Raw genomic sequence first — 27412 nt, 5'->3', positions numbered from 1 at the left:
TTATTATGGGCTGAATATAGAACTTTTACCTCCATTGCACAATTCTGATAGATGCTGGACATGCTGGTGTTTTGAGAAGAACCATGATCTGACTTTTCAAATTCCTGCCCTTTTATGCCTCTTGGAAATGGAAGTTCACCTAGAGAGAAGTAAACATCATAACACATTATGTATGAAAATGTCCTTATTCTTTGGAAACGCATATGTAGGGGGAAATACCATGAAGTCTGCAATTTATTCTCAAACAGTTTAGTATCAAAATCTACTTATGTTCATTTAACAATAGTTAATCAAATCTAGGTGGAGAATATATGATTGTTCACTATATGATTCAACTTTTTAAGGTATTGGAAATTTTTCCTAATAAAAAGTTGGAGAAAATGAATAAAATTACAATTAAAAAAATAACACAGAACTAGGAGATTTCAGTAATATAGCAAAGAAATTCTCAAACTCTAGTAAGTATCTGATTCGCCTGGAAAGCTGGTCAAAAATATATATTCTTAAAGTTCCATTTCACAGATTAAGTCTCAAAAGTTTTAGCCTAGGGCTTGGATATTTGTATATACTTATAAACAAATACCCCAGGTGATTTTGAGACACACCAAAGTTTGAGAACTAATGATACAATTCACAAATATACACAAATAAAAATAAACTCAGTGGATTTCCCAGGCAAGAATACTGGAGTGGGTTGCCATTTCCTTCTCCAAGGGATCTTCCCAACCCAGGAATTGAACCCACATCTCCGGCACTGCAGGCAGATTCTTTACCACTCAGCCACCAGGGAAGCCACAGTCTGATTCCACACAGTACTTTAAGATCTTATAAAATAACAGTGGTAATATGGTGTGGCTATCCTCTCGACAGACGAGGGCTTACTGTGTGTGTGGTACAGGGGTAAGAATTACGGGCGTGTGAGTCAGAAGAGAGGACAACCCTCCCCCTTACCTGGTGAGTAATGCAGTTTCCCTACATCTCCACTGCTGCTGCTACTGCCGAGGCTTGTGTTGCTCTGGGTGAGTTCACTGGGGACCAACTCTGAGATACTCGTATTAGGTGATAGATTCTCTCCCAAAATATGGTCTTCAAGGCCAGCTGGGAAACTGTAATCTCTATTTGTTTCCTCCTTTAATCGGAAAAAATAAAATCCCACATACATACATAAGATCTTCTCCAATGAGAATATATTCATTCTATCCTTTTCTCATCACCGTATGTTCTGAAACCTTGACCTCTATTATTTGGAATTTCTCTTCCATACTCTTAAGACATTCAAGCAATGACCTATGCTTTAAGATCATGCTGTGCCCCTAGTGTATATTAGGACTGTGGGGTTTATCCCAATATTCAAACTATAAAATGAAGGAACCCTAGGAGCTCACTGTGTCCAATGTAATCAGAGACCCCAGTACAAACAGAGTAGGGGCTTAAGAGTCAGGAGAGCCAGACTGTGATCTTGGTCCCCCATTACATCCTGTGATACTAGAGAAATGATCCTACAGAAACGACTTAACTTCCCTTTTAATTATGTTATCTGAAAAATGTGGATAGTATGAGTACATTAAAACCAGATAATTGTGAGAATTTTTGCTGGCAATATGATTATTCTGAAAACAACCATCATTATTAGAGGAGTAAAACATGAACAAAATTCTGAACACTGTAATTGCTGATTACAGTGACTGTAATGCTTTAACTGACTGTTGATACTTTAAGATAGAAAACATTTCACTAAGCAGTTTCCTTTTGAATTTTTGCTTTAAACAAGACTTATATGTCTTCCTTATTATAAAACTACTTCTGGGTATACATCCAGAAAAAACAGAAACACTAATTCCAAAAGAGACGTGCACCACAATGCTCAGAGCAGCACTATATATAAAATAGCCAAGACATGGAAGCAACCCAAGTGCTTATCAATAGATGACGGGATCATGCAGATGTGATAAAAACACACATACACAATGGAGTGTTATTCAGCCATTTAAAATAAATGGAAAATTGCCATCTGCAGCAACATGGACGGACTTAATATTATGACTAGTGAAATAAGTAAGAGAAAGATCAATACTGTATATCATGCATGTGGAACCTATAAAGTAACACAAATTAATGTATATACAAAACAGAAACAGACTCACAGAAACAGAAAACAAACTTGCAGTTATCAAAGAGTAAGGGGAGAGGGACAAATCAGGGTTATGGATTTAACAGATACAAACTACTTTACGTAAAATAGATAAGCAACAAGAATTTACTGTCTAAGAAATAGTATGTGGTTTAAAAAAACTCAGGAAATTAACATGTGATACAGTATTAACTAAAGTATAGACTTTGATCAAATGTCACAAAATTTTATGCTAGTGTCTATTATTTGTTTTCACACCTTATTCAGGATTCCACATTGTATTTAGTTGCACTGAACAGCTTCAGCTGCATGCAACAAATTCTGGTAAACTCTCTTTTATTTTTTATTATGTTACAAATATTTTCTAATTTTCCTTATTATGGCTTCTTTGATACACCCATCATTTAAAAGCAGACATTTAATTTCTAATTACATAGGTTTATAAAGTATCTTTGATATTTCTCATTTTTATAATAATATTCTCATTTAAATGCTTTTTTCTCTGCAATCACTCCTGTATTTTTTCAGTCTTTTAACTTTACTGAGGTTTTCAATGGCTAAGTCAAAGATCTCTCTTGGTAAATGTCACATTGCACTTGAAAATATGTAGGGTATTTTTAAATACCTTTTGATATGGATTTGTAACATAATTCCGTAACAGTAAAAGAACAGGTGGTAAGAGAATAGCAAGGAGAGAGAATAAACCCTTCCTCAGCAATCAATGCAAAGAAATAAAGGAAAACAACAGAATGGGAAAGACTAGAGATCTCTTCAAGAAAATCTGAGATACCAAGGGAACATTTCATACAAAGATGGGCTCAATAAAGGACAGAAATGGTATGGACCTAACAGAAACAGAAGATATTAAGAAGAGGTGGAAAAAAAAAAAAAGAAGAAGAGGTGGCAAGAATACACAGAAGAACTGTACAAAAAAGATCTTCACGACCCAGATAATCACAATGATGTGATCACTCACCTAGAGCCAGACATCCTGGAATGTGAAGTCAAGTGGGCCTTAGCAAGCATCAGTATGAACAAAGCTAGTAGAGATGATGGAATTCCAGTTGAGCTATTTCAAATCCCAAAAGATGATGCTGTGAAAGTGCTTCACTCAATATGTCAGCAAATTTGGAAAACTCAGCAGTGGCCACAGGACTGGAAAAGGTCAGTTTTCATTCCAATCCCAAAGAAAGGCAATGCCAAAGAATGCTCAAACTACCGTACAACAGCACTCATCTCACACACTAGTAAAGTAATGCTCAAAATTCTCCAAGCCAGGCTTCAACAGTATGTGAACTGAGAACTTCCAGATGTTCAAGCTGGTTTTAGAAAAGGCAGAAGAACCAGAGATCAAATTGCCAATATTCGCTGGATCAGAACATCTATTTCTGCTTTATTGACTATGCCAAAATCTTTGACTGTGTGGATCACAATAAACTGTGGAAAATTCTTCAAGAGATGGGAATACCAGACCACCTGACCTGCCTCTTGAGAAATCTGTATACATGTCAGGAGGCAACAGTTAGAACTGGACATGGAACAAGAGACTGGTTTCAAATAGGAAAAGGAGTATGTCAAGGCTGTATATTGTCACCCTGCTTATTTAACTTATATGCAGAGTACATCATGAGAAACGCTGGGCTGGAGGAAGCACAAGCTAGAATCAAGATTTCTGGGAGAAATATTAATAACCTCAGATAGGCAGATGATACCACCCTTATGGCAGAAAGTAAAGAAGAACGAAAGAGCCTCTTGATGAAAAAGAGGAGAGTGAAAAAGTTGGCTTAAAGCTCAACATTCAGAAACTAAGATCATGGCATCCGGTCCCATCACTTCATGGCAAATAGATGGGGAAACAGTGGCTGACTTTATTTTTTTGGGCTCCAAAATCACTGCAGATGGTGAATGCAGCCATGAAATTAAAAGACACTTGCTCCTTGGAAGGAAAGTTATGACCACCCTAGACAGCATATTAAAAAGCAGAGACATTAACTTTGCCAACAAAGGTCCGTCTAGTCAAGGCTATGGTTTTTCCAGTAATTATGTATGGATGTGAGAGTTGGACTATAAAGAAGGCTGAACACCGAAGAATTGATGCTTTTGAACTGTGGTGTTGGAGAAGACTCTTGAGAGTCCCTTGGACTGCAAGGAGATCCAACCAGTCCATCTTAAAGGAGATCAGTCCTGGGTGTTCATTGGAAGGACTGATGCTGAAGCTGAAATTCCAATACTTGGGCCACCTGATGTGAAGAGCTGACTCACTGGAAAAGACTCTGATGCTGGGAAAGATTGAGGGCAGGAAGAGAAGGGGACGACAGAGGATGAGATGGTTGGATGGCATCATCGACCCAATGGCCATGGGTTTGGGTGGACTCTGGCAGTTGGTGATGGACGGGGAGGCCTGGCGTGCTGCGGTTCATGGGGTCGCAGGAAGTCGGACACGACTGAGGACTGAGCTGAGAGAGAACAGAGTCTGTCTGACTGCAGTCACGTGAGGCCGTGAAATGTCTGTACCTTGTTTGATGTTGCTGGGTATGTTCCAGAGTCTCCTGGTTTATAATCTATGAGAACTTGAACAGAATTTGTATCCTGCTGTTGTGTGAAAACTGTAGAAATCTTAATTATCTTTGATTGGCTCATAGTGCTTTTCAGGTCTACTCTTCCCTTCTACTTTTCTATTCATTCTATTAATTTTTGAGAGTTTGATACTGAAACTCCATATAAAAATCTTAATTTATCTACCTAAAAATAATTGTAATATACAGTGGAACTATATATATAACTATATATAACTTTGCTTTGTATATTCCAAGTCTCCTGTAAATGTGTTATGATATCTTCACAACTAAAAAAATGTAACAGTCTACAAAGTATGCAAAAATTAAAAGAAAAACAACAAAAAGAATTTACTGTAACAGAATTATACCCAATATCTTGTAATAACCTATAACAGAATATAATGTGTACCATGCTGTACACCTAAAAGTAATACAGGATTATAAAACCAATTAATACAGGATTATAAAATCAACCTAACTTCAACAAAAACTTAGCTTTACTTACGCAGTATAAAATCTATCAATTGAGCTGTAGAGTGATTTATGTATCTTAAAGAAATAACAGGTCAAAGTTATTTAAAAAGTGGAGTGACAAATGTAGAACAGACTGGTGGACACAGTGGGGGAAGGAGAGGGTAGGGCAAATTGAGAAAGTAGCACTGGCATATATACACTATCATGTGCAAAATGTAACTAGCAGGAAGCTGCCACGTGGCACAGGGAGCCAGCCTGGAAGCCTGTGACAACCCAGAGGTGTGGCGGGGAGCGGGGGGAGGCTCAAGACAGAAGGGAGATATATATATATATTATATAAATACATAAAATATACATATAAATGTGTCATCTATCAGCTTCTTGCTAGCTATATATATACACACACATATATATGTGAAGTGAAAGTCACTCAGTCGTGTCTGACTCTTTGCAACCCCATGGACTGTGTATGTAGTCCACGGAATTCTCCAGGGCAGAATCCTGGAGTGGGTAGCCTTTCCCTTCTTCAGGGGATCCTCCCAACCCAGGGATCAAACCCAGGTCTTCTGCATTGTAGGTGGTTCTTTACCAGCTGAGCCATAAAAGAAGCCCAAGAATACTGGATGGGTAGATAATCCCTTCTCCAGTGGATCTTTCCGACCCAGGAATCGAACCGGGCTCTCCTGCATTGCAGGCCGGATTCTTTACCAACTGAGCTATCAGGGAAGCCCAAATAAATATATATATAAAAAAATGCAATGACTCACAACAATGTACAGCAGAGACCACCACCACATTATAAAGCAATTATCCTCCACTTAAAAAGTGATATGCAAATACAACATGGCATTATTATTAGATCAAACATTAATCATTAATTCTTTCAACTAAATAGACAATGTGTTAGTTCAGACTGAGCTGTGGAATTGTAAAGTAGTCCTGATATTCTATTTCTTCATTATTAAATTCCTTACATGTATACTTACGTCATTTCAAGGAAGAAGTAGGATATGCATGTTTTAAGATATAAAAAACAAAATTACCAGAAAAATCTAAATAATAATTCATATATTAAAAAAATACTCCAAACATTCCAACATCAGATGGCTGGCACACATAAAGCGCTCTCACCTCATCATCTGAGTAGTTGTAGGCAGACGCTACAGCTCCCCACATCTTACTGGCTACTGTTGCTGCTTGTTTCATACCAGATTTTAGCACATCCATCTTGGGTCCTGAGAGGATATTGTCCAGCTTTAGCCCTGACAAAGAATTGACCACAGAACCCAATGAGCCTTGTGGTGAAGAACGGACCAGTGCTGATAAAGAAGTTGAACGTTCCTTAGGACTTCGGGAGGGAGTCTGTTGCTTGAGACGCCCCGTAAAAGTTTTAGACCTGGACACTGCAGGGGAGTCCTTTTCACTTTCAGGACTCTCCTGTGCTGGCGGACCATGATCTAAAGGTAGGCTTGATCTCCTCTCTAAAGAGTGAATAAATGCACTGGTAGCACCAGACTCTCTGTTTCCCTCTCCATGTAGTTCCATACTAGAAGACTTGCTACCTAAGGGACTCTTTAGATTCATGTAGCTTTCGATTTCATCAGCCAGATTACGTGCAATAACTGGAGAAAACAGCTTCTCTTCTGAATCAGTTTTTTCTCCTATACATTCAGTGGCTAAAAGTGACAAAGGATCTAGTCCAGTTTCAACATCTTCCCTCTCGACAGCTTTAGCAACACCATATAAGCTATTTCTTTTATTTGCTAGATCTCTGGATCCTGCTTTCCAGTCTCTGGACTGATTACTATCATTTTGTAGACTGTCACATGTATCCTTTGTCATAGTAGCTTTAGCTACATTTTCATCAACCACAGGTTCGATCAACTCTTGGCTTTCCTCAAGCATCTCTAACACCAATGATCGGTGCTCCGAATCCCAAGTGCTTTCAGACACACGAGTCCTAGTGTCAGCTGGATGACAGCTAATACTCTCAAAACTATGGGTTCTTGAATTATGAAGTGGAGAAGTCTTAGGACTTGTCGTCAGTGCTGTGAGAATCTTGGCATCTGCTCCCATCATGATAGCCACTTCACTTGAATTCAAATCCAAACTGCTCTTCTTAAGTAACATTCCTGCTCGACTTTCAGAACTAAAACTACAGCTTCTCTCTGGAAAATGCTTTTGTCTTTTTTCTCCTCTGTCACCATTCTTCTTGAGATTAATAACTTCACCAAAGACAGCATCTTCAACTGGATCTTGACTAGAAAATAATACATTTGATGTACTGCCTAAAAAGAGAAAGTACAATATTAAAAATACATCTATTTTCTGATGTAACTTTTATTAAAAGAATATTTTTTTCTGATTTTTGAAAGTGAGACATACTCAGAGTAAAAGATTAAGGTTAGATGGTATACAGAAAATGTCCAAAACACTGCTTAACCCTGTGTCTTAAAAACATTTTAATGTCTAATATGCCTTTTATTCTCTATGCATATACATACATATTTTAAGAAAAGATCATGCAATATATACTGTATAAACCTGTATTGTTCACTGACAGATATCATACCTATCAATAAATATAATCTATAAACATGTTTTATATTTTAAGAGTTTTATATTCAACTCAAGAAATATATTCTGTGTTAAACAGCAGACCTAAAAAGAAACAGCAGAGCCTGTATGCAGGGCAAGAATCAACAGTTAGAACCGGACATGGAACAAAGGAATGGTTCAAAATTGGGAGAGGAGTATGTCAAGGCTGTATATTGTCACCCTGCTTATTTAACTTACATGCAGAGTACATCATGCAAAATGCCAGGATGGGTGAATCACAAGCTGGAATCAAGACTGCCAGGAGAAATACCAACAACTTCAGATATGCAGATGATACCACTTGAATGGCAGAAAGTGAAGAGGAACTAAAGAGCCTCTTAATGAGGATGAAAGAGGAGAGTGAAAAAGCTGGCTTAAAATGCAACATTCAAAAAACAAAGATCATGGCATCTGGTCCCATCATTTCATGGCAAATAGATGGAGAAACAATGGAAATAGTGACAGACTTTATTTTCTTGGGCTCCAAAATCACTGCGGACGGTGACTGCAGCCACAAAATTAAAAAACGTTTGCTCTTTGGAAGAAAAGCTATGACAAACCTAGACAGCTAAAGCAGAGACATCACTTTGCCAACAAAGATCCATATAGTCAAAGCAAACTATTTCCAGTAGCCATGTACAGATATGAGAGTTGAACCATAAAGAAGGCTGAATGCCAAGGAATTGATGCTTTCTAATTGTGGTGCTGGAGAAGACTCTTGAGAATCCCTTGGACAGCAAGGAGATCAAATCATCAGTCCTAAAGAAATCAACCCTGAATATTCATTGGAAGGACTGAGGCTGAAGCTGAAACTCCAAAACTTTGGCTACCTGATGAGAAGAGGTGACTCACTGGAAAAGATCCTGATGCTGGGAGAGACTGAGGGCAGGAGAAGGAAGGGGTGATAAGAGGGTGTGATGATTAGATGGCATCACAGACTCAATGGACTTGAGTTTGAGTAAATTCCAGGAGATAGTGAAGGACAGGGAAGCCTGGCACACCACAGTTCGTGCGGTCGCAGAGTTAGACATGACTTAGCAGCTAAAGAGGCAGAAAAAGAAATAATCTCTTCTATCCTAGATTTCATATACCTAATTCAACAATTCTTACCAGAAGTCTACTTTGCACAAAGCAAATTCATAGTCATAGATTACATATTTGCTATAGCCAAAGTTTTACTTCTCCAAAGTACTGAATAAAAGGATCTAGAATGAAGTGCTTAGAATCAGCAAATGATAAGAAGCCTAATAAAATCTGAATAGCCAAAATTTTTTCTGTTTATTCCTTCAACAAGTATCTGAATGCCTACTAAGTACCCACTACATGAAGTGCTAATACAATGGAGAATAAAACAGACATAATCCCAGCCTTCACAGAGATCAATCATGTTTCATCAAGTGTCTATAGGAACCTCTCCCAGCTTTAGGTGATGCAGGCAGTCATTAATTCCATGCTACCATGCAATTTTTTCTATGCCAAGACCAAAAATTATCTCTAGTTGCATCACTGCGTGCATGCTGAATCACTTCAGTCATGTGTGACCCTATGAACTGTAGCCCCACTAGGCTCCTCTGGCCATGGGATTCTCTAGGCATGCCCTCCTCCAGGGGATCTTCCCGACCCAGGGATCAAACCAGGGTCTCCTGCATTGCAGGTGGATTCTTTACCACTGACTCACTGGGATTAGCAGAACTTAAGTCTAAGCATTCATATTTAGGATTCTCATTGGTTTTTTAAAAAGGGTAAGAACCTTAGAGTTTGGGGCAAAAGTTGCCTTTGATAAAATCTTTTTTTTAAATCTTTCAAATTAATTTCAAGATTCTTTTTAATAGTTCATATTGGTATCTAATAATCATAATCAACTAAAGAGAACTAATAATAAGCATTTAGAGATATTTTTTAAAGCTTTTAGGGGAATTAAATTAGCCTGTTTCGGAACTCCGAAGTTTGTACCTGCTTCAAAAAAATTTTACCAATATTTTAGAAGAGATCTTTGCAAATTTACTGGTTCTTATTTCTAGTTTAGTGGCACATTTTGTTCAATTTTAAATTAACTTTGACTTAAAATATGTTAAAATATGTTTGACATATTTAAATTAAAATGTTTAACATATTGGCAAAAGCCTCATTCCATTTTCTCCTTTCTTAATAGAACAACTCTACATCAAAATGTAACATGGAAATAAGATCAATAAAAAGAGGGAAAAACACACCAGTCCCCAAACTATGTCCATTTCAATATTCTGAGAAGATTCTTAACATTTGATGAAGAAAACTCTTGCCCTCCTTTTTTCTTTTTAATCTGCTATCAATACGTTGGGAAAACAGGATTAAGAATATATATATTACTCTTTCAAAAAAACATTTAGTTCCACCTATTGAACAAAACCCCTCAACCCCCTGCAAAATAATGGAAATTGGTATCCAAAAAAAAAAAAAAAAAAACCAAAAAACTTTAGGAATAAGAAATATTTCCATGTTAAAAAGCTAAGCAAATTAATGTCTATGAAATCACAAACAGATACACTTACAGATAAGACAACTGACTTTAGGGAAGTGAACTGTAGCTGCTAGGAACAAAGCGCAAATAACACAGGCCAATCTCATTGTCTTTTAAAATCATACACTTAAAAAAAATAAATAAATAAAATAAAATAAAATCATACACTTAAATGTTTGCCTTAAGGGTATTTGGGAGGGCTACAACATAATCGACAGTAGTAAACTCCAATTTATTCGAGTTACACACAATAGAGTGTCATTACAAATACTGATACCCTGGAGAAGGGAGTGGCAACCAACTCCAGTCCTCTTGCCTGGAGAATTCCAGGAACAGAGGAGCCTGGTGGGCTACAGTCCATGTGATTGCAAAGAGTCTGATGACACAACTAAGCAACTAACACTGTGACTGAACAACTTAATCATAAATAAGAAGTCGCTCAGGGTACCTATAATAATTGGGCAAAAATTAAAGACCCGCTGGCACTTTTGTGTAGAATCTAAGTGATATGAATCTTTTTCTTCCATTTCCTTTCAGGTATAGGAATCACCTTGCTATGCACAAGCCCTTTGGAATTTGACCACATAATTGCCTCTCTGTTCAGGATGAATATGAGGCCCACCCTACAGTTCCTCTCTCATTATCAACCGTAAGAAAGGAGGACAGAACTCAAAACAGACACGACAATAAGAAAAGTATTCCAGGACTTCCCCGGTAGTCCAGGGTTAAGAATCCACCTGCCAAAGCAGGAGAGACAGGTTCGATCTCTGGTCCGAGAAGATCCCACATGCTGCAGAGCAACCAAATTCATGCACCACTACTGAGCCCGTTTTGAAAGGTTATAAGCCGTAGAGTCTGTGCTCTGCAACAAGAGAAGCCGCTACAAGAAGATGCCCACACATCACAAGTGAAGAGTAGCTTCGGCTCACCGCAACTAGAGAAAGGCTGCACACAGCAATGAAGACCCAATGCAGCCATAAATGAATTAAAATTTTTAAAATTACAGAATACACGAATGCAGTCTTATTTTTTAAAAAAGGTTTTCCAAATAACATCTAAACACACTTAATACTCTTCTTTTTAAAAATAAAGTATTTTTAAATAACGATTTTAATTTCCTCTTTAGCCCATTTACAGGATTCAGCTTATTACTTTTGATTCTTGAGCATGTTCATTACAATTAAGTTAGCAATTTATAAAGTCACTAAAGACACACATGGACCTAGAGAAGTATGTTTTAAACACTTAATAACAAAAGTGTTGGACCTTCCCTCGTGGTCCAGTGGTTAAGAATCTGCCTTGTAAGGCAGGAGACACGGGTTCAATGCATGGTCCGGGAAGATCCCACATGCCGAGGGGCAACTAAGTCCATGCACTGCAACTATTGAGCCCACACTTTATAGAGCCCAGGAGCTGCAACTACTGAGGCCCACGTCCTAGAGCCTGTTCTTAGCAACAAGAGAAGCTACAATAGTAAGAAGCCTATGCACAACTAGAGAGTCGTGTCCAGCTCGCCACAACTAGAGAAAGTCTGCATGCAGCAACAAAGACCCAGTGCAGCCAAAAAATAATAAGTAAAAAAAAACTTAATAATTTAAATGTAAAGACTTACCAGTGCTACTTTTTCTGCCATTGACATCAAATATACCAGATGGAACTTTCACAATACTGCCACCCCATGCAGGAGGTTCAGCGGGACTCTGGGGCTCTGCAGTAGGTTGAGAATGTTTGGCCACAACAGCAGAGACATTGCACACCTCTGGGAAAAAATATTTGGACGTTATCATTTCTATCTTTGCCAGTACTGAACAGAAACAGTACTTTTAAACATATCTTATGGACTTTTTTTTTTTCTATGTGGAGATGAATACATGATTATTTTATTACTCATTTATTCTGATTTATTTTATGCCATAAATGCTGCCAGTATTGACTGAAATAAATGCTTTATTTTAGCATTCATAATTCTAACTTGAGCATTCCTGAGTGAATCAATTAAGACTGGCCTTTCGTCACATTCCTCATCACATCTCAAGCAGGAGAGGGGCTTGCTTCTGTATAATTCTGGAGCATAAAATAAGTGACATCATTAAAGAAAGGGAACTTTTGTGTAAGAGGACAAGAAGAACATTGTGTTGTCATAAAGCCACATATTTCTCCATATTTTCTTAAAGTGATTACTAGAAAACATTTCTATCTCAGTGAGTACCCTAAAAGAAGAAAAACTACACAGACTATATTGGAACTTACAAATGAAAAATGTCAACTTAGATATCTGAAGGACTTCTAGTGAAAGAGCATTTTAAAATAAAAGGTACGCTGGAATACAAGTTTGATGACTCAAAGTTTAGTCCCGGTTCTATCACAAAATAGTTACTTTACATTGGCAAATGAATACCATGATGGGTTGCACTTTCCTACAAAATTGAGGGTTGACCTACAGAGTCTCTAAAAATCTCTTAAATTCTTAAATTCAGAGATTACCAAAAATCTATCATATATGACAGAGAGTTCGTGCTAAGTCATTGCAGTCATGTCCAACTCAGTGCAACCCTATGGACTGTAGCCCACCAGGGTCCTCTGTCCATGCAATTCTCCAGGCAAGAATACTGGAGTGGGTTGCCATGCCCTTCTCCCAGGGGATCTTCCTGACCCAGGGATCGAATGTGCCTCTGTTGGTCTCCTGCATTGGCAGGCAGGTTCTTTACCACTAGCACCACCTGGGAAACCCACAGATGACAGTACATAATATCTTATAAAGCCCAGACTTTACATTTCTGAACATTATCACCAAAATTATCAAATAAGACTTTTAAATAATAGAGGTAACTCACTAAGTAAAGCTAAGCAAATATCAGTACTTAACCTTCTGTTTTAGTTATTAAGTCTCCTGACATTTGTTCTTCAGGCACATGAATTTCTGCATCATCCTTTAAAAGTTCATCCTTAGACCCATAGCCTTGGTCAGACTGACCACCTGTTAACAAAGAATAAAGACTGACATATGTTTTCATATATTTACAGTCCAGCTATAAAATGTCAAAAGAAAATTCCACCAACTTACGCAATTCAACTTCTAAAAAGAAAGAAGAGACGACAGCTCACAAAGCGCAGAAAACATTTTACAACAAAGATAAGAAGCAAAGAATAGTAGAAAGGAATTTCAAAACTAAAAACCATTACATACTTGAAAGCAATGAATCTTAATTTCCTCATGTATAAATTAGTAGATTTGGATGCTTTGAAAGTTTCTTTTGGAGTGTATTTATAAAATGCTACCTTTTGTGTTAAGACAGAAGTGGAAATAAAACATACACCTGCTTATTTCTGCAAAAAGAAATGCAAGAATAATAAACCATAAAACAACAAAACTGGTCACCAACAGGTGTGGGAAAATAGGATGGAAGCGATAGAGAGGAAATTTATCTAACTACGATTATCATATTGCTTTTTTATTTTTGGAAATGTAGTAATTTCTATATATTCAAAAATTAAATCAGCAAAACCAAGGATGGGGATGTAACTAAAACTGAATGTACATAGAAACAAAAGAAATCAATTGTTTATGAGTAACATAACCACACTTAAAGGATGGGACAGGACTAATCCAAGTAACTTTTAATACATTATTTTGAGTATACACCCTAAGCCTGAGGGATAGTAGCCAAATTCTGAACTCCTTCAGTTTGTTCCTCACAGGGAAATGTGTGTAGCAGTGTTGAAACTGTATTATGTGTACTGGAAGACTGAGCAACTGAGTAAATGTGATGATGTTGGGAACCAAGATTCTGACTGTGGAAGAAGAGAGAGATTTTTTACAAAAGAAAAAAAAATGACATGCAGAAAGGCAAAGAAAAACTTGTGTAACTGAGTTGGAATTAGAAGTATTTCTAAAATAACATAAAAATTTTTTCCAGCTCTGCTGAAACAGTCTAGACCACCACCCTGGAGGGAGTAAGCATATCTAGGGCCCAGATCTTGGTTTCTAAAAATCTATCGCCCATTAAAAGGAAGCTGAGATCCTTGAAGAAATGGCTGATTCCAGAGCTCAGGCAGGGGAAGGTACAAGAATGAGCCAGGAATACTTTGTAATGTAAGAAAGCAAGTGCTCAAAAACACAAGAGGACATTTCTAAAGGACATTCACCACCTTACAACCATCACAGGAGTAAAGACTGGTCCAGGCAAGAATCATCAATGGATGCTAAACTTAAAAGGGAAAGTGTGATGAAAAAGCAGGTATTATTGCATAGTTTCAGAGTATCTCTTCACAAGTGGCTTATTATCTGCAGGAGGGCTAATAGTCACTAACAGAAACCAAACACTGACACCAAGTGACCAAAATCAACACCACCACCAAGGAACAGACAAAACTGTGGCCTCTGAGATGTGACCATCTCAGAAGCCTATAACAGCATTTTGGTAGAAAAGCCATGAATGCATAATCTAATTTAATCACAGGGAAACATCAGACAAACTCAAATTTGTCAAACAAACAAAATAACTTGACTTACTCTTCAAAAAGGTCGAGGTCATGAAAGACAAAGAAAAGGTGAGGAACTATGCTGGTTAAGGGTGACTAAAGAGAAGGAGTTAAGTACCACAAAGGACATTACAACTGACAACACTGGGATAACAACCATACATTAAAGTGGTAGATAAATGTTTCCTTGAATTAGTAAACTCTACTGCAGTCATGTAAGAGCAAACGCTACTATAGTATTAAGAGGTAAAAGGGCAAAATGTATGCAATCTGCTCTCACATAATTTAGGGAGAAAATGTGTGCATGCATACAGAAAGAAAATGATACAGGTGTTAACCTAAAAGTGAATGAAGCTAGATAAAAGTTATTCAAGAGTTCTTTGTAGTACTCTTGAAACATTTAATAAGCTTAAAATGATTTCAAAATAGTTTTTTAAAAGTCTACTTTGCCTTTAATGTTCCATCATTTTAAGGAAATAAAATAAATTTAAGGAAATAAAGGCAAGTTACTAGGGAAACATTATCAAGGATGCCAATGAAAAACATATAAAACGAAAAATACAGTGACTTCCACTGTCTACCACTTTTTATTTTTTATTTTTTTCACTTTCTGTTGCTCTTTAAAGTACCATTGAAACTATGGGTTTGCCAAAAACAAAAGAATCAAACTTTAAAAACTTGCTATTTAGACCACCAACAAGGACCCACTGTATAGCACAGGGAACAATACTCAATATTTTTTTAATAACCTATAAGGGAAAAGAATCTCAAAAAGAATATATACATATATATATATAACTAAATCACATCTGAAATTAACACAATATTGTAAGTCTACTGTACTTCAATTTTTTAAAAAAAATTTTGTAAAAAATACTGCTATTAAGAATGACTACGTTCAGTCATTTTTTTATTGGCCCCTCAGAAAGTCTGGTAAAACATGATGGTGCCACGAAATGGACACTGGACTGGGAACTGAGTAAACTGATTAAACTCAGATATGCCTTTAATAAGCTAACTGACTCAGTATCAGGTACCAAATGGAAAGATTCTATGAGATAATCCTTCATGAAAAGAGTAACTTAAGCATCTGGGCTGGAGGTTTCCAAAAGTATCAGATGACATCACCAGAAACTCTACAGAGACATAATCACAGTAAATTCAATACTAGAGCTTCAGTCATTTGAAATGTAACTGAAAAGAAATATATGAAAAAGCGACCTGAAGTTTCCTCCCCAATTGGGGAATACACAATCTTCATGCAGTTTCCCAGTATTAGATCTTTTTTTTCCCCTTAAAGGAGACCAACTTAAAAATCTAGGGGGAGAAGGAGAGTGCTTACTATAAATAATAATTATTATTCTAAGTGGTGAAATGGTTTCATACCACAAATTATTTTCTTGGTTTTTCACAAATGAAATCAGTTTATTCTGTAAGTACAAGGAAAAAATATATGAGGAAATAAAATAAGGTGGTTTTCAAATTAAAGTCTCATGAAAATTCCTACATGGTGAAAGAAATTTAATTTACAAACAGGATTCTAACTTATAGTTTTATGTTGACTTTCACCAACTTATACCTGCTTCTGTAATCATGGGGGTAGTTTCCAGCACAAGAATCAGCAGATCAGTTTCAGCAACCAAAACCTACTGAAATCTTTAATGCCCATAAAACTATTTGACACAGTGATGCTACAAATCACCCTCAAAATAAGAACTGTAGACAGGCATAGCATATTTTCAAATAAGATAACAAATATGCTTTGCAAATTAATCATAAAGTTACCTGGGCATTTTCAGTAGTACATATGTGATTATACAGGAGAAAAAGCCAAGAAAACTAAAATTGCTTTCTACTTGTAAAGGTACTTAAAACAAAAGGCCTCTCCCCCACCCATGCATGTCAGCAAAGTTTAACCTAATAAACGGGAAATTACCTGAGGTGGTTAACATTCAAGGGTAGAATTAATGCACATGTGTATCCATAGCTTCACGTCATACAAGTCTGTCTGCACCCCACACCATAACAGCCAAGGACAAACGCAGCACCCAGAAACAGCACAGAGCATCAAGCAGAGCAACAGAGAGCAGAGAAAAGGAAACTTCAGTCACCGCGACGAGTTCATCAGATGCAGCACAGGGATTCAGACTCAGAGTTCTTTATAAGGAAAAGCTTGAGATACTAACAGTTAACAACAAAAAGAAAAAACACAAGAAGGATGTGCAACACACATGCAAAGTATGCTACTTTAATTAAGCTTATTTCTAACTTCAGAGGATAGAGCTTTGAATGCCCATGGCTTTGTATGTAAAACTACAAAACTTCAGCAGTTTTGCAGATTTTAAAGTGTCATTTAAGGTAGTGACCAAGCAAAGAATACTTTTTTCTCACGGTGTGTGACTTCTTTTCGTTCCTTTTTAATATTCATAATTCAAATATTTAATGACTATTATCCACTTAAGAAAAAAGGACTTGCAATATCTACTACTAGCATCAACATTCTCAGCTCACAATACTTAAAACAAAAGGCCTATTATATAATTCCTAACAATTATATCATATACTTGCACAAATTAATGATGAACAAACACAAAGTACCATTGAGAGACTTTTGTAGAGCAATTCAAAGTTAATTTTATACTGCAGGAAATAAAGAGACATGATCTGCAGTCAGAGGTGTACCTTCTCCCCTTATTTATACATGGTATTTTTAAGGTAATCGTACTGCACAAACTTGAAAGAGGAAGGTAAAAGCTTTTTTACAAAATGGAAGACTTAACATGAGAGTTAAGTGAAGGGTTAGTGAATCCAGATTTTAGTACCTGTGCTAGAGTGATTGTCAGTGGAATCAAGCCTGATTAAATCTCTGACGAAGACTGTGTGCTCCCCACTGTTAGCATCATTAGAACTATCCACGCTACCGTGGCTCACCGTGTCCCCATCACTTCCGCCTGTGGCATTCTGGGGAGCTGAAGATAAGCACAACAGCAATTCAGTAACTCATTCACTGGTAATCTCTGAAACTAAACATGAGTGACTCACAGTTCTTTTAAAGTTGCAGAATACTTTCTAAATCTGTGAGAGAAGAAAATAATTTTGGGCCAAGGCAACCTCTATCTTTAGTAGTATATGAAAATATCAACTAGAATTTTACCTCTGTTTTCTGCCTCATATAATTAAAAATTCATATGCCTATAAAACTTATGGTTCAGCAAGAAAGTTATCTTTCCAATCACGTGTATTACCTGATATTGAGGAGACCTGTGACTTTTGCACGGTATTTTTAAGCGGCTGCCTAAACTGTGCCAAGCCACGTACCACATTCCGTACCTTCGTCCACAAGAAGATACCACTGCGGGTACTGCTAGGCCACGGGCTCTCCAAAACTACCTAAAGGTAAAATAACGATTAAAATAATGATTATTAGGAATATTTGAATTTTTAAATGCACACACATATAATATATACAAAAAGAATACTACCCCCAAACTTCTAAGTTTTCTAAATAAAAAAATGTATAGAAATTTATCAGTCTTAATAAACAGCATATACTGCCTAATGTCAATCCTACTTACCTTATTATAATAGCCATAAGTAATAGCATTTGGCTTTATTTTAGCAGTTTTCATTTCAAATAAAACTCTCACTGCTAAAACAGGATGACCCCAAAGTCCACAAAGTTGCATCACTACTCGATAGCACACCTAACAAAAAATAACATCAGAGCATTAGTCTGTGACTTGCAAAGGTTTTTTTTAAATGACTTCACTCAATTCCTGTCAAAGTTATCAAGCAATAGTCATTACTCTTTTGTCCTTCGTTCTGGTTTGAGAGTCTTGGTAAACTATTCTAAAAACCTATTCATCAATGGAAGTACCAGCACTATTAACTTTTCCATATAAGATCTATGGGCACACATACCATTGGTTTCAGTAACTAAATTTATACAAAGAGAACAATTATTATTATTTTCCATAATTTGAGGAGGAATTCATTTTTAAAATTGCACATGATTAAAATGGTTCTCTCCCAAATCATGTTTTATATTTTATGCTAAAGGAATTAAAAGCAGCATCTCTAGGATGCCTACATAACAAAAAGAATTCTATAAACCTATGTCTTAAAAAGGAAGAAAGTAAAAAACACTGTAATACTATTAGCAAAGGCTTTTCTGAGAATATGTGCTTAGTGAAGAGGGGTAGAATTGATCATAAGAGGACAATCCAACTGGCAACTCCTAAAGTTTAGAATCTCACATTTGGAAGACAACAGTAGAAACCATGAAGAATGAGACAGTAATTGTAAGGATCCCTGGCAAAGAGGCTAGCCAGCTTGCAAGAGCAGTGAACACAGCAGCCAAAAACTACTATAGCTTAATTTGAGAATAAGAAAATATAAAGAAAAAGCTACTCTTCTTGGGATTTGTAAAATGTCTCTATTTATAACAGAGTTGTTTAACAACTGTGAACAGTACCATAAAGCTAAGTTGTGGCCTCTTAAAAGGGAAGAGAAAAAAGAATTGAGAAAGGATATTTAACTCAAGAGATGAAGGAGGGAAAGAGATGTGAAGAAGCAGAGGATCATAAAGATGACTGTGTGTGTGTATATAGATATACACACACATACAGCTAGAAATGAAGAATTTAATTCAGAAGCAGAAGAGTTCAGAAATTATCAGAGCAACTTCACAAATGACTAAGTTAAAGAAAACTCTTACTATATAAAAGATGTATGCCATGATTAAAAAGAATGTGGCACAAGAGAGTTCTTCAAATATCTGAAGTGTCACTTCACTGACGACTTCTGCAAAAAGCCGTAAGGAGGTGGAACTGAACTCAGCATAAAATACACTTTCTCATAGAGCCAGTTCAAGCTCAGACAAGGTCCCATATGTTACAGATTTCCAACATCTCAGGTTTTACGTTGAAGTTTTACTAAAATATCTTCAAGTTCTATTCGACTCTAAGATTCTGAGTCATGAAGAAATAAATCACTTTCTGTGTCAAATTGGGATTAATCTGGATTTTCCAAAACCATTCTCAACAATTTATTCTGAAGTCGACAAAGTATTCCTTCAAACTTCCAGGCTCACTTGTATAAGAGGCAGACACCAAACTAAAGAAACAGTAAAAATGTGAGGGATATAATTTTTTAATTGTAGTATGTTGTTGCCTACAACATGATACCTTTTGGATATCTATGGTAGATAAAAGATGGCCACAAACTCTTTACTACTCCTCCCATTGAGAGGGCTCTGTCCCTTCACCTTGAAGGGGAAAGCCTCTGAGACTGCATGACCAACAGGATTTGCCTGAAGTGACAACTGTACCAGTTTCCTGGTTTAAGCCTTAAGAAAGGTCAGTTTCTACTTCTCTCTCTTGAAACACATGCTCTTGGAGTGCTAAGTTATCATAGGAAAAGCCCAAGTATCACATGGAGGGGTCTGAGACTTATATGGAGGAAGAGGGGTCCATCTGAGCCTGGTTTTCCAGATAACCTTGCCAAAGTACCTAGGCTGGTATTTGAGTTAAGCTGTCTTGAACCTTCAAAATGAGACCAGCATGTAAGAAAGAGCTTGACACAAACATTTCATTTCCATTAAAAATTCAATAAATGGTATTAAAAGCAAAACATGTTATGCATTTTAACTTGAATTTAGCCTACATGGCATATGCTATTTCTGGGTTTCTATGAGTTTTATTTAAAAATCTACATTATTACAAGTTTTACAAACATAACATGTAGATCACAAAGCTGTCAAATTAAAACAAACATTAAGCATATGAATGAGACAGTGGTTTCTAATGGAGTATGAACCTAAAAATCAAAACCACTTACTTGCTAGGTGGCCTTATATATGTGTCATTCATCTAAATTTCAAATTTTCTTTCTTTGTAAAATGTAACATTATAATATATAATTGCCTCAAAGAGTTGCTGGGAATACCAAAGGAAATGACTACATAAAAATACTGTGAAAATTTTAATGTGCAACCCAATGTGTAATCAATAAATAAAATGCATCAAATATGCCAAGCAAATACACATCCTTAAAGTTTTAAAACAAACACTTCTTTCTTCCAGTTGGAAAGATGTAATTATTTCAGGTGACTACAAATCTGTCAATATAACTTGTTAGAAGTAGGAATACAACAAATTAACCTCCAAATGTTAAGCCTCCTATCGGAATGTTGATTGGGAAAATAATATAAAAACATTTTTTAGCTTACTATTCGTATTTGCTGCATGTTAGAAAACAAGAAATGTAATTACTTGTAAGTACCGTAGAACCTTAATACATACATACAGAGGAAACAACTTTTCAGGAAATTTGTCTTGTTAATTTACCAAAGAAACTTAACCAAGTAATGTGCTTTGACTTTACAGTGCAGTAACAATTAATACTAGCTCTCTCATGGAGCATATTTTACAGCACTTTAAAAATATGATATGCTGCCACATAGCTGAAATATATCCTAAAATATATCTTAGATACAAAAACTAACTCTATCAGAATAAATTCTTATAACATTAAAACATATGAGGTACAAAACACTAATACTGATCAAACACTTTAAATTTCCAAACAGTTTTATAAACATCAGATGAGAGAATATGTAATCAAATGTGAGAATGGATATGTTAGTATTTGTTCTGTAACTCTATATTTGAAAAGTTTTTTATAACATACAGATAATACTTCGAGAAAAACAAGTTTAGTGTGGTTACAAGCATTATTAAATCTTAATAAGGTACATGCTGTACTAGTTTCAGATCTTTTTTATTTCAAAAGAGGAAAAAATTAAACATAAAAATTAGCCTATCATGTGCTCCTCTTCAATTATATTTCTCTTCAAATCTTGTGCTGTCTCCTTCTTCCCAAATACCCATTACTCTGAATTTTTATTCCAACTATATTTTAAATTCTAATCTGGTTCTAATATCATTTACAGTTATTTTAACACAAAAATAATTTTTAAAGGGAAACACATCAAAGAGGAGAACTAAATCAGTAACTCAGTTTCTTCAGCTGTCTGTCGGATAATACCACTGCCTATCTCTGAGGATGATTCTGAGCCTGAAGAGACTCAGCACATTGTTCAGTGAGCACTTACTATCAGGCACTCGTCTAGACAGATGTACATTAACAGATTTAACTATCAAATTAACCATTTGAGGAAAGGAATTAAATATCATTATCCTGCAGACATTCCTCATTACATGGAGCTACTGGCATCTAGTGGGTGGAGGCAAGGATACTGCTAAACATTCTAGATGTACAGGAAAGGACCTCACAATAAATAATTATAGGGGCCAAAATGTCAACAGTGCCAAGGCTGAGCAACTCAGACCTCCAGCTTCAGATACATAATATCTGAATCACAGATAGGTTATGTAATCCACCTATGACACAGGTCCTAAGTGGGAAGCCACTTACTAAAAGCCTATTTGCTTCTTAGTAAAGTTATCTCAAGAATAAAATTAAATCACTATTTTTTCTATCTATCAAGGGTAATCTGGTCCAAGTAAGTCAATCCTCGCTGAATTTCAAAGCAATAACTTTTATTTTTTCAAAGCAATAACTTTTAAATAAATGTATTTAAAAATAAACAATAGGTATTAGCTCTATGAAACAGGGTAACAGTTTAATGAAAATACCTGAGGTTACTGAGAGCAACTGAGACCTAAATTTTCTTAAAAATACAAGTAGAATTTATCTTAGTAACAACTCAGTGTTATACTTGCCTCATCTAGAGGATCCACATCTGTTTTCCTCATCTTAATAAGCACATCATATGCCTGTTGAAGTGCTCTGACCTTAGGATGAGAAACTCTAACATAGGCAGGGAGACAAATAAACCATAAACTGTAACAATGACTGAAGAGACACTTGGCCCATTGTGGTGGATTTGTGTAACATCTCTTCGCCAACTTATGAGCTGTTTTTATCTCCTAGAAAGAGAATAAATAAAAAATTATGACATTCATTAAAATTTATTAGGATGACAGGAAAAGTGAAAAGTAAAAGGGAGAGAAGAATTTAATGTAAAATGTGACTCTGCAATCAAGCATTTCATATTTTTGCTTTTGTGAATGGCTTCCTACTTAGTGCCACATGGTTCTTCTTACAGGAGCACTTTATACTGTATTTTAACTATTTTTTTGGCAAGCATGTGTCTCCTAAGAGACAAGAAATTCCTTAAAAGTGGACATCATTCATGTTATAATAATATAATAGGTAATTAAGTGCTCTTCACATATATGGCACTCAAATGTGCGACGAACGAAAGTGATTTAGTCATTCATAGCTTATGAGTTCTATAATATCATTCTTGAAAAGTCAGAGCCTTCTCACTCTTCTCCCAACTAAAAGTTTAAGATGTTCTGAGTGCTCTGAGTTATTTCCCAAGATTTCTATTCTACCTTCTGTGTTAATTTCGTCACAGCTTCTTTCAAATCACCTATTCCTCTGCAGGCAACATATTCTGACAAAGATCACAGATGTCCCTACCTAATAATTTGATAGGTATATTTTCTACTTCTGATTTTCATTCTGATTTAGGTGGAAGAAAGAAAAGGCATCAAAACTGCTGAGCTTTATCGAACTCTACAGACATTCAGAAACTATAGAGCCCTCCACACGTCAGACTGACACTATCAGCCCTGCACGACAGATCCCTCTGCTGGGTGTGTTCTAACTAAACATATTGTTATGAGCTTCCAAGAGATGTGCCTGGAAAGATTCTCGGGCAAATGCAATCTAGAGACTTAGTACCAAAATTCTCCCATTTTAAAAAACTTGCCTTTTATTACGCTGATAAAAGTATATAATGTTAAAAAAAATTCGCCTCAGACACACTGAGAGAACTGTGTACTATATGAGATTACAGACCACCTCAAGTTACCTCTAGGATTTGAGGGACTGTACTCGAACTGATAAAACCTGAACCAAGAATTTCATTCTGAAATTGTCCATGTTTTGGAGATACCCCAAATATCAGTATATACATGTGTATATAAAGGATGTTTGATTTAACTCGCACCTAACCACAGTTTAACTCTTTATACCTAAATCAAATACAGTATTAAAGCAAGACGTCTAGGTTGTCCTAAGTTAACTCCCTTTATAATGTAATATTCAGTATAAAATATATTTATACTAACCATGATGAAAAAGTAAAATCACAATGAGATACCACTTCATATGCACTAGATGGCTAAACCCAAAAAGACAGACGATAACAAGAATGTGGTGAAATTCCCACTGCTGGTGGGAATTTTAAATGGTATGCCCACTTTGGAAAATAGTCTGACAATTTCTCAGAAGGTTAAACACAGTGTAACTATATGACTCAGCAATTCTACTTAGGCATATACCCAAAGAAATGAAAACATAACCACATAAACATTTGTACACAAATGTTTACAGGACTACTATGCATAACAGCCAAAAAGTAAGAGCCAACCACATGTATATGAATGGATAAATAAAATATTCCACACAATGGAATACTATTCAGCAATAAAAATACGTGAAATACTGATACATTCTGCAACACTGATGAACCTTAAAAACATTATGCTAAGTGAAAGAAGCCAGTCACGAAAGACCACAAACTGTACAATTCCATTTTTATGAAATGCCCAGAATAGGCAAAACTATAGAGACAGAAAACAGATTAATGATTGCCTGGGGCTATGAAAGATGGCGGAACTAGGGGGGTTAACAGCTTAGGGGTGTGGGCTTTCTCTTTAGGGTGGTGAAAATGTTCTATAATTGGCTGTGGTGGCAGCTGCACAGCCCTGTGAATGTACTGAAAGCCAGAGAGTGTACTTAAATGAGTGAATTGTGTGGCATGTGAATTATACTTCAATAAAGTTTTCTAAAACTGTATTTAGTTGCCAAGTTTCTCTTAGAACATAAACATAAGCATTCAAAACCTTCACCCTCAAATTACAAGTAGGGTTGCAAGAAATTAATTTTAATTCATTAACAACCATAGTGGATCTTCAAATAATTTCTGTGGGTGATAAGTCTAAACTATGAGCTACATATCACATATACATAGTTTACATTTTAAATTAGATAAAGAATATCTGACCTGTTTAGTTCTCTTAGCCATGAGAGCTGGACTGTTTGTAATGCTACTCCCAGTAGGGTGTCTACTAAAACAAAGTTTCAACTCCTGTGGTCTGTCAAAAAGCTTAAGGTCCAGTCTTGGAAAGTATTTGTAACTAAAATAAAAAGCAAAAATAGAACTGCTGATTTAAAATACATTAACTCTTCATATTATTTCAGAATTTAGGTGCATATTTCTAAACCTCAAATGTAACCAACATTATTCTCCAAAATCCTTGTATACACATTTCTTTTTCAAATAGGTATGATGATGTAATTAATAAGATAAGCAGACTATCTACATGGAAACTTTGGCTCCTCCCCATCCTATATGTTATTTTCAACCAATTCCTAGAACACAGAAAACCCTGATATTTTGACTAAAGAATTAATAACTCTTTCAACAGAACACATGTATTCAATGATAATTTATATTAAAACATTTAGTATATATACTTTGCAATTTTATTTTTCTTTATAAAAATACCTTGTATTCATATAAAAGGAAAAATGCCATAATATTTTTATATTAGGGACGTGACATAATTTAACAAATTCTTTACTGTTGGACATTTGTGGATTATTTCTCAACTTTTGCAATTAAGTATCTTTGTACATCTATCTTTGTGAATACTTTGCTTAATTTCTTAGAATAAGACCCTATAAAAGTTTTCTATGGTAAATGTCTATCAAGAAAATAAAAATTATTATAATCACTGTCAAATTATTTCCAGAGAGGTTATACTCATATACTCTCCAAAATATACTCTAACTAGTAGGAAAGCCTATCCTCAAACTGATAGAATAAAAATGCTTCTACTCATCATTTGATCTGCATTTTTTTAAATACTAGAAAAGCTTAACATACTTTCATATTACTGACTATTAGCATTTCTTCTCAGAAACTGCCTACTTATTTCCTTTGGCCAATTTTCTTCTGAAATATATTACCTTTCCTATTTGATTTACTTATCTGTCAATACCTGATTTACTTATTTGTCAATACCTGCATTCCAATGTATAATGATTAAAGCCAAAATAAAAAAAGAACTCTCCTTCTATAATTGACATGCAATCAAAACAGTACTTAGTTAAATCACTCATCTCAGGTATACATTCTTCATTCTTATGTAGTCCTAGTGAGATTATACATTAATTTTATTTTTAGAAAACAGTTCTTTTATATTCCCATTGCCCTAGAAATTCTTTTATGAATACAGCCTAAGAAAATAACTGTGTGTACACACAAAGATATAGATAGCAGAGAACTACAAATAAATTCCACAGGAAACTAGTTCAAAGGCATGCAATGTAGTTATTCAAAATGATATGGCACAAAAGTATTTACTGGCATGGGAAAACGTTCAGACCATTAAAGGTAAACACACATCACAACAAATATGGGCAAGATGAACTAATATTTGTTTTAAGTAAATTCAAATCTATGTACAAAAAAGACAGAAAGATATACATACGATTGTTAACAAACATTAAGTACTGGTGCTAAAATTATGTGCTAATTATTTTTGTGTGGTTTTCTGAATGTATTAAGTATTACCATGATCATAATAATAAACAAGCTTTTTAATTTCTTAAAAGATTCCCATCCAAATTCTCTAAGTTTATTTTAGTAAAGAGTGATTCCTGGCCCTCTACTTTTAAGTGACAGCTTACTAATGCGTAAGAATTTCAGTTTTTCACTGACAACAAAACACCCCAGAGGGAGGGGATCCTCACAAATATTTTTATTCTTCAGAAATGAAAATTTTAAAGATTAAAATGTGGTAAATGTTTAGATTAATAGTGATCGGCATCTGGCTTCCCTTCAAACAGGGCTGTCCGGTTCTTAAATTACAATCCCTGGTGGTATCTCCATAGGATATCCATCTCCACCAGTTCACAGAAAACATTTTGAAAATGACCTTTATAAATGATCAATATAGATATCTACTAATAGTTGCAAAAGATCAAACTATTAAAATTGTACCCAAACAACTTCAGAATCATTCCTGGTACCTGTACTTTGGTGACAGATCCTTTCCGTCATCAGGAGGTGGCTCGGGTGGCATTATGAATACAGTGTGCTCACTTTTCTGTGAATCATCTAGCTCTATCAATTTGGTATCTTCTGCTGAATCAAAGTCAACCTAAAAATAAGTATTTTCTTCAATTAATTTGCATATAAGCAAGACCTGATTCTAAAATGCTGAAACTTGTATTTAAGAAAAAAATATACCTTATCTGTTTTCTCTGTGCCTTTATCAGGAAACAACTAGGGGAAAAAAAGAATTCTCAGTGAAAATGTCTACTGTGAATTTAATAGAGATTACCTTAAATTCAAATTTAAAAATTCATTCTTTTTTAATACCAGGTAGATATGAAACACTTCACAATGTATTTGGTGGACCCCATACTTGTATAATGCTTCTCTTTTGACTATTAGGATAGAAAACAATTCATCTTGACTAGTTTGTTCATATATCCCTCTTTAGAAGGAAAAGATGGGCAATCACAAGAACCTGGTTTCTCAAACCAAAAATTTCATTATTA

The 27412-nt window shown here is 35.6% G+C and overlaps 1 protein-coding gene across 3 annotated transcripts in view; it reads right to left on the bottom strand.

Annotated features, from left to right (window-relative positions):
• The window catches only part of DENND4C (DENN domain containing 4C), a 108323-nt gene that overhangs the window by 24920 nt on the left and 55991 nt on the right, over nt 1-27412 (bottom strand). For 2 of the 3 annotated variants that reach the window (XM_043486527.1, XM_043486529.1), the window contains 12 exons: nt 27099-27134; nt 26879-27009; nt 24846-24978; nt 22489-22695; nt 18319-18447; nt 17989-18133; nt 17566-17712; nt 13128-13238; nt 11874-12020; nt 6295-7451; nt 952-1129; nt 30-139 (listed from right to left, as the gene is read on the bottom strand). In XM_043486527.1, coding sequence (XP_043342462.1) covers nt 30-139; nt 952-1129; nt 6295-7451; nt 11874-12020; nt 13128-13238; nt 17566-17712; nt 17989-18133; nt 18319-18447; nt 22489-22695; nt 24846-24978; nt 26879-27009; nt 27099-27134 — 2631 coding nt within the window. The remainder of the gene's footprint in view (nt 1-29; nt 140-951; nt 1130-6294; nt 7452-11873; nt 12021-13127; nt 13239-17565; nt 17713-17988; nt 18134-18318; nt 18448-22488; nt 22696-24845; nt 24979-26878; nt 27010-27098; nt 27135-27412) is intronic. The other variant, XM_043486528.1, reaches the window with a different exon arrangement.

Source organism: Cervus canadensis, chromosome 14, assembly GCF_019320065.1.
Source record: "Cervus canadensis isolate Bull #8, Minnesota chromosome 14, ASM1932006v1, whole genome shotgun sequence".
Taxonomy (NCBI): Eukaryota; Metazoa; Chordata; class Mammalia; order Artiodactyla; family Cervidae; genus Cervus; species Cervus canadensis.
This window is presented reverse-complemented; position numbering and strand designations above follow the sequence as displayed.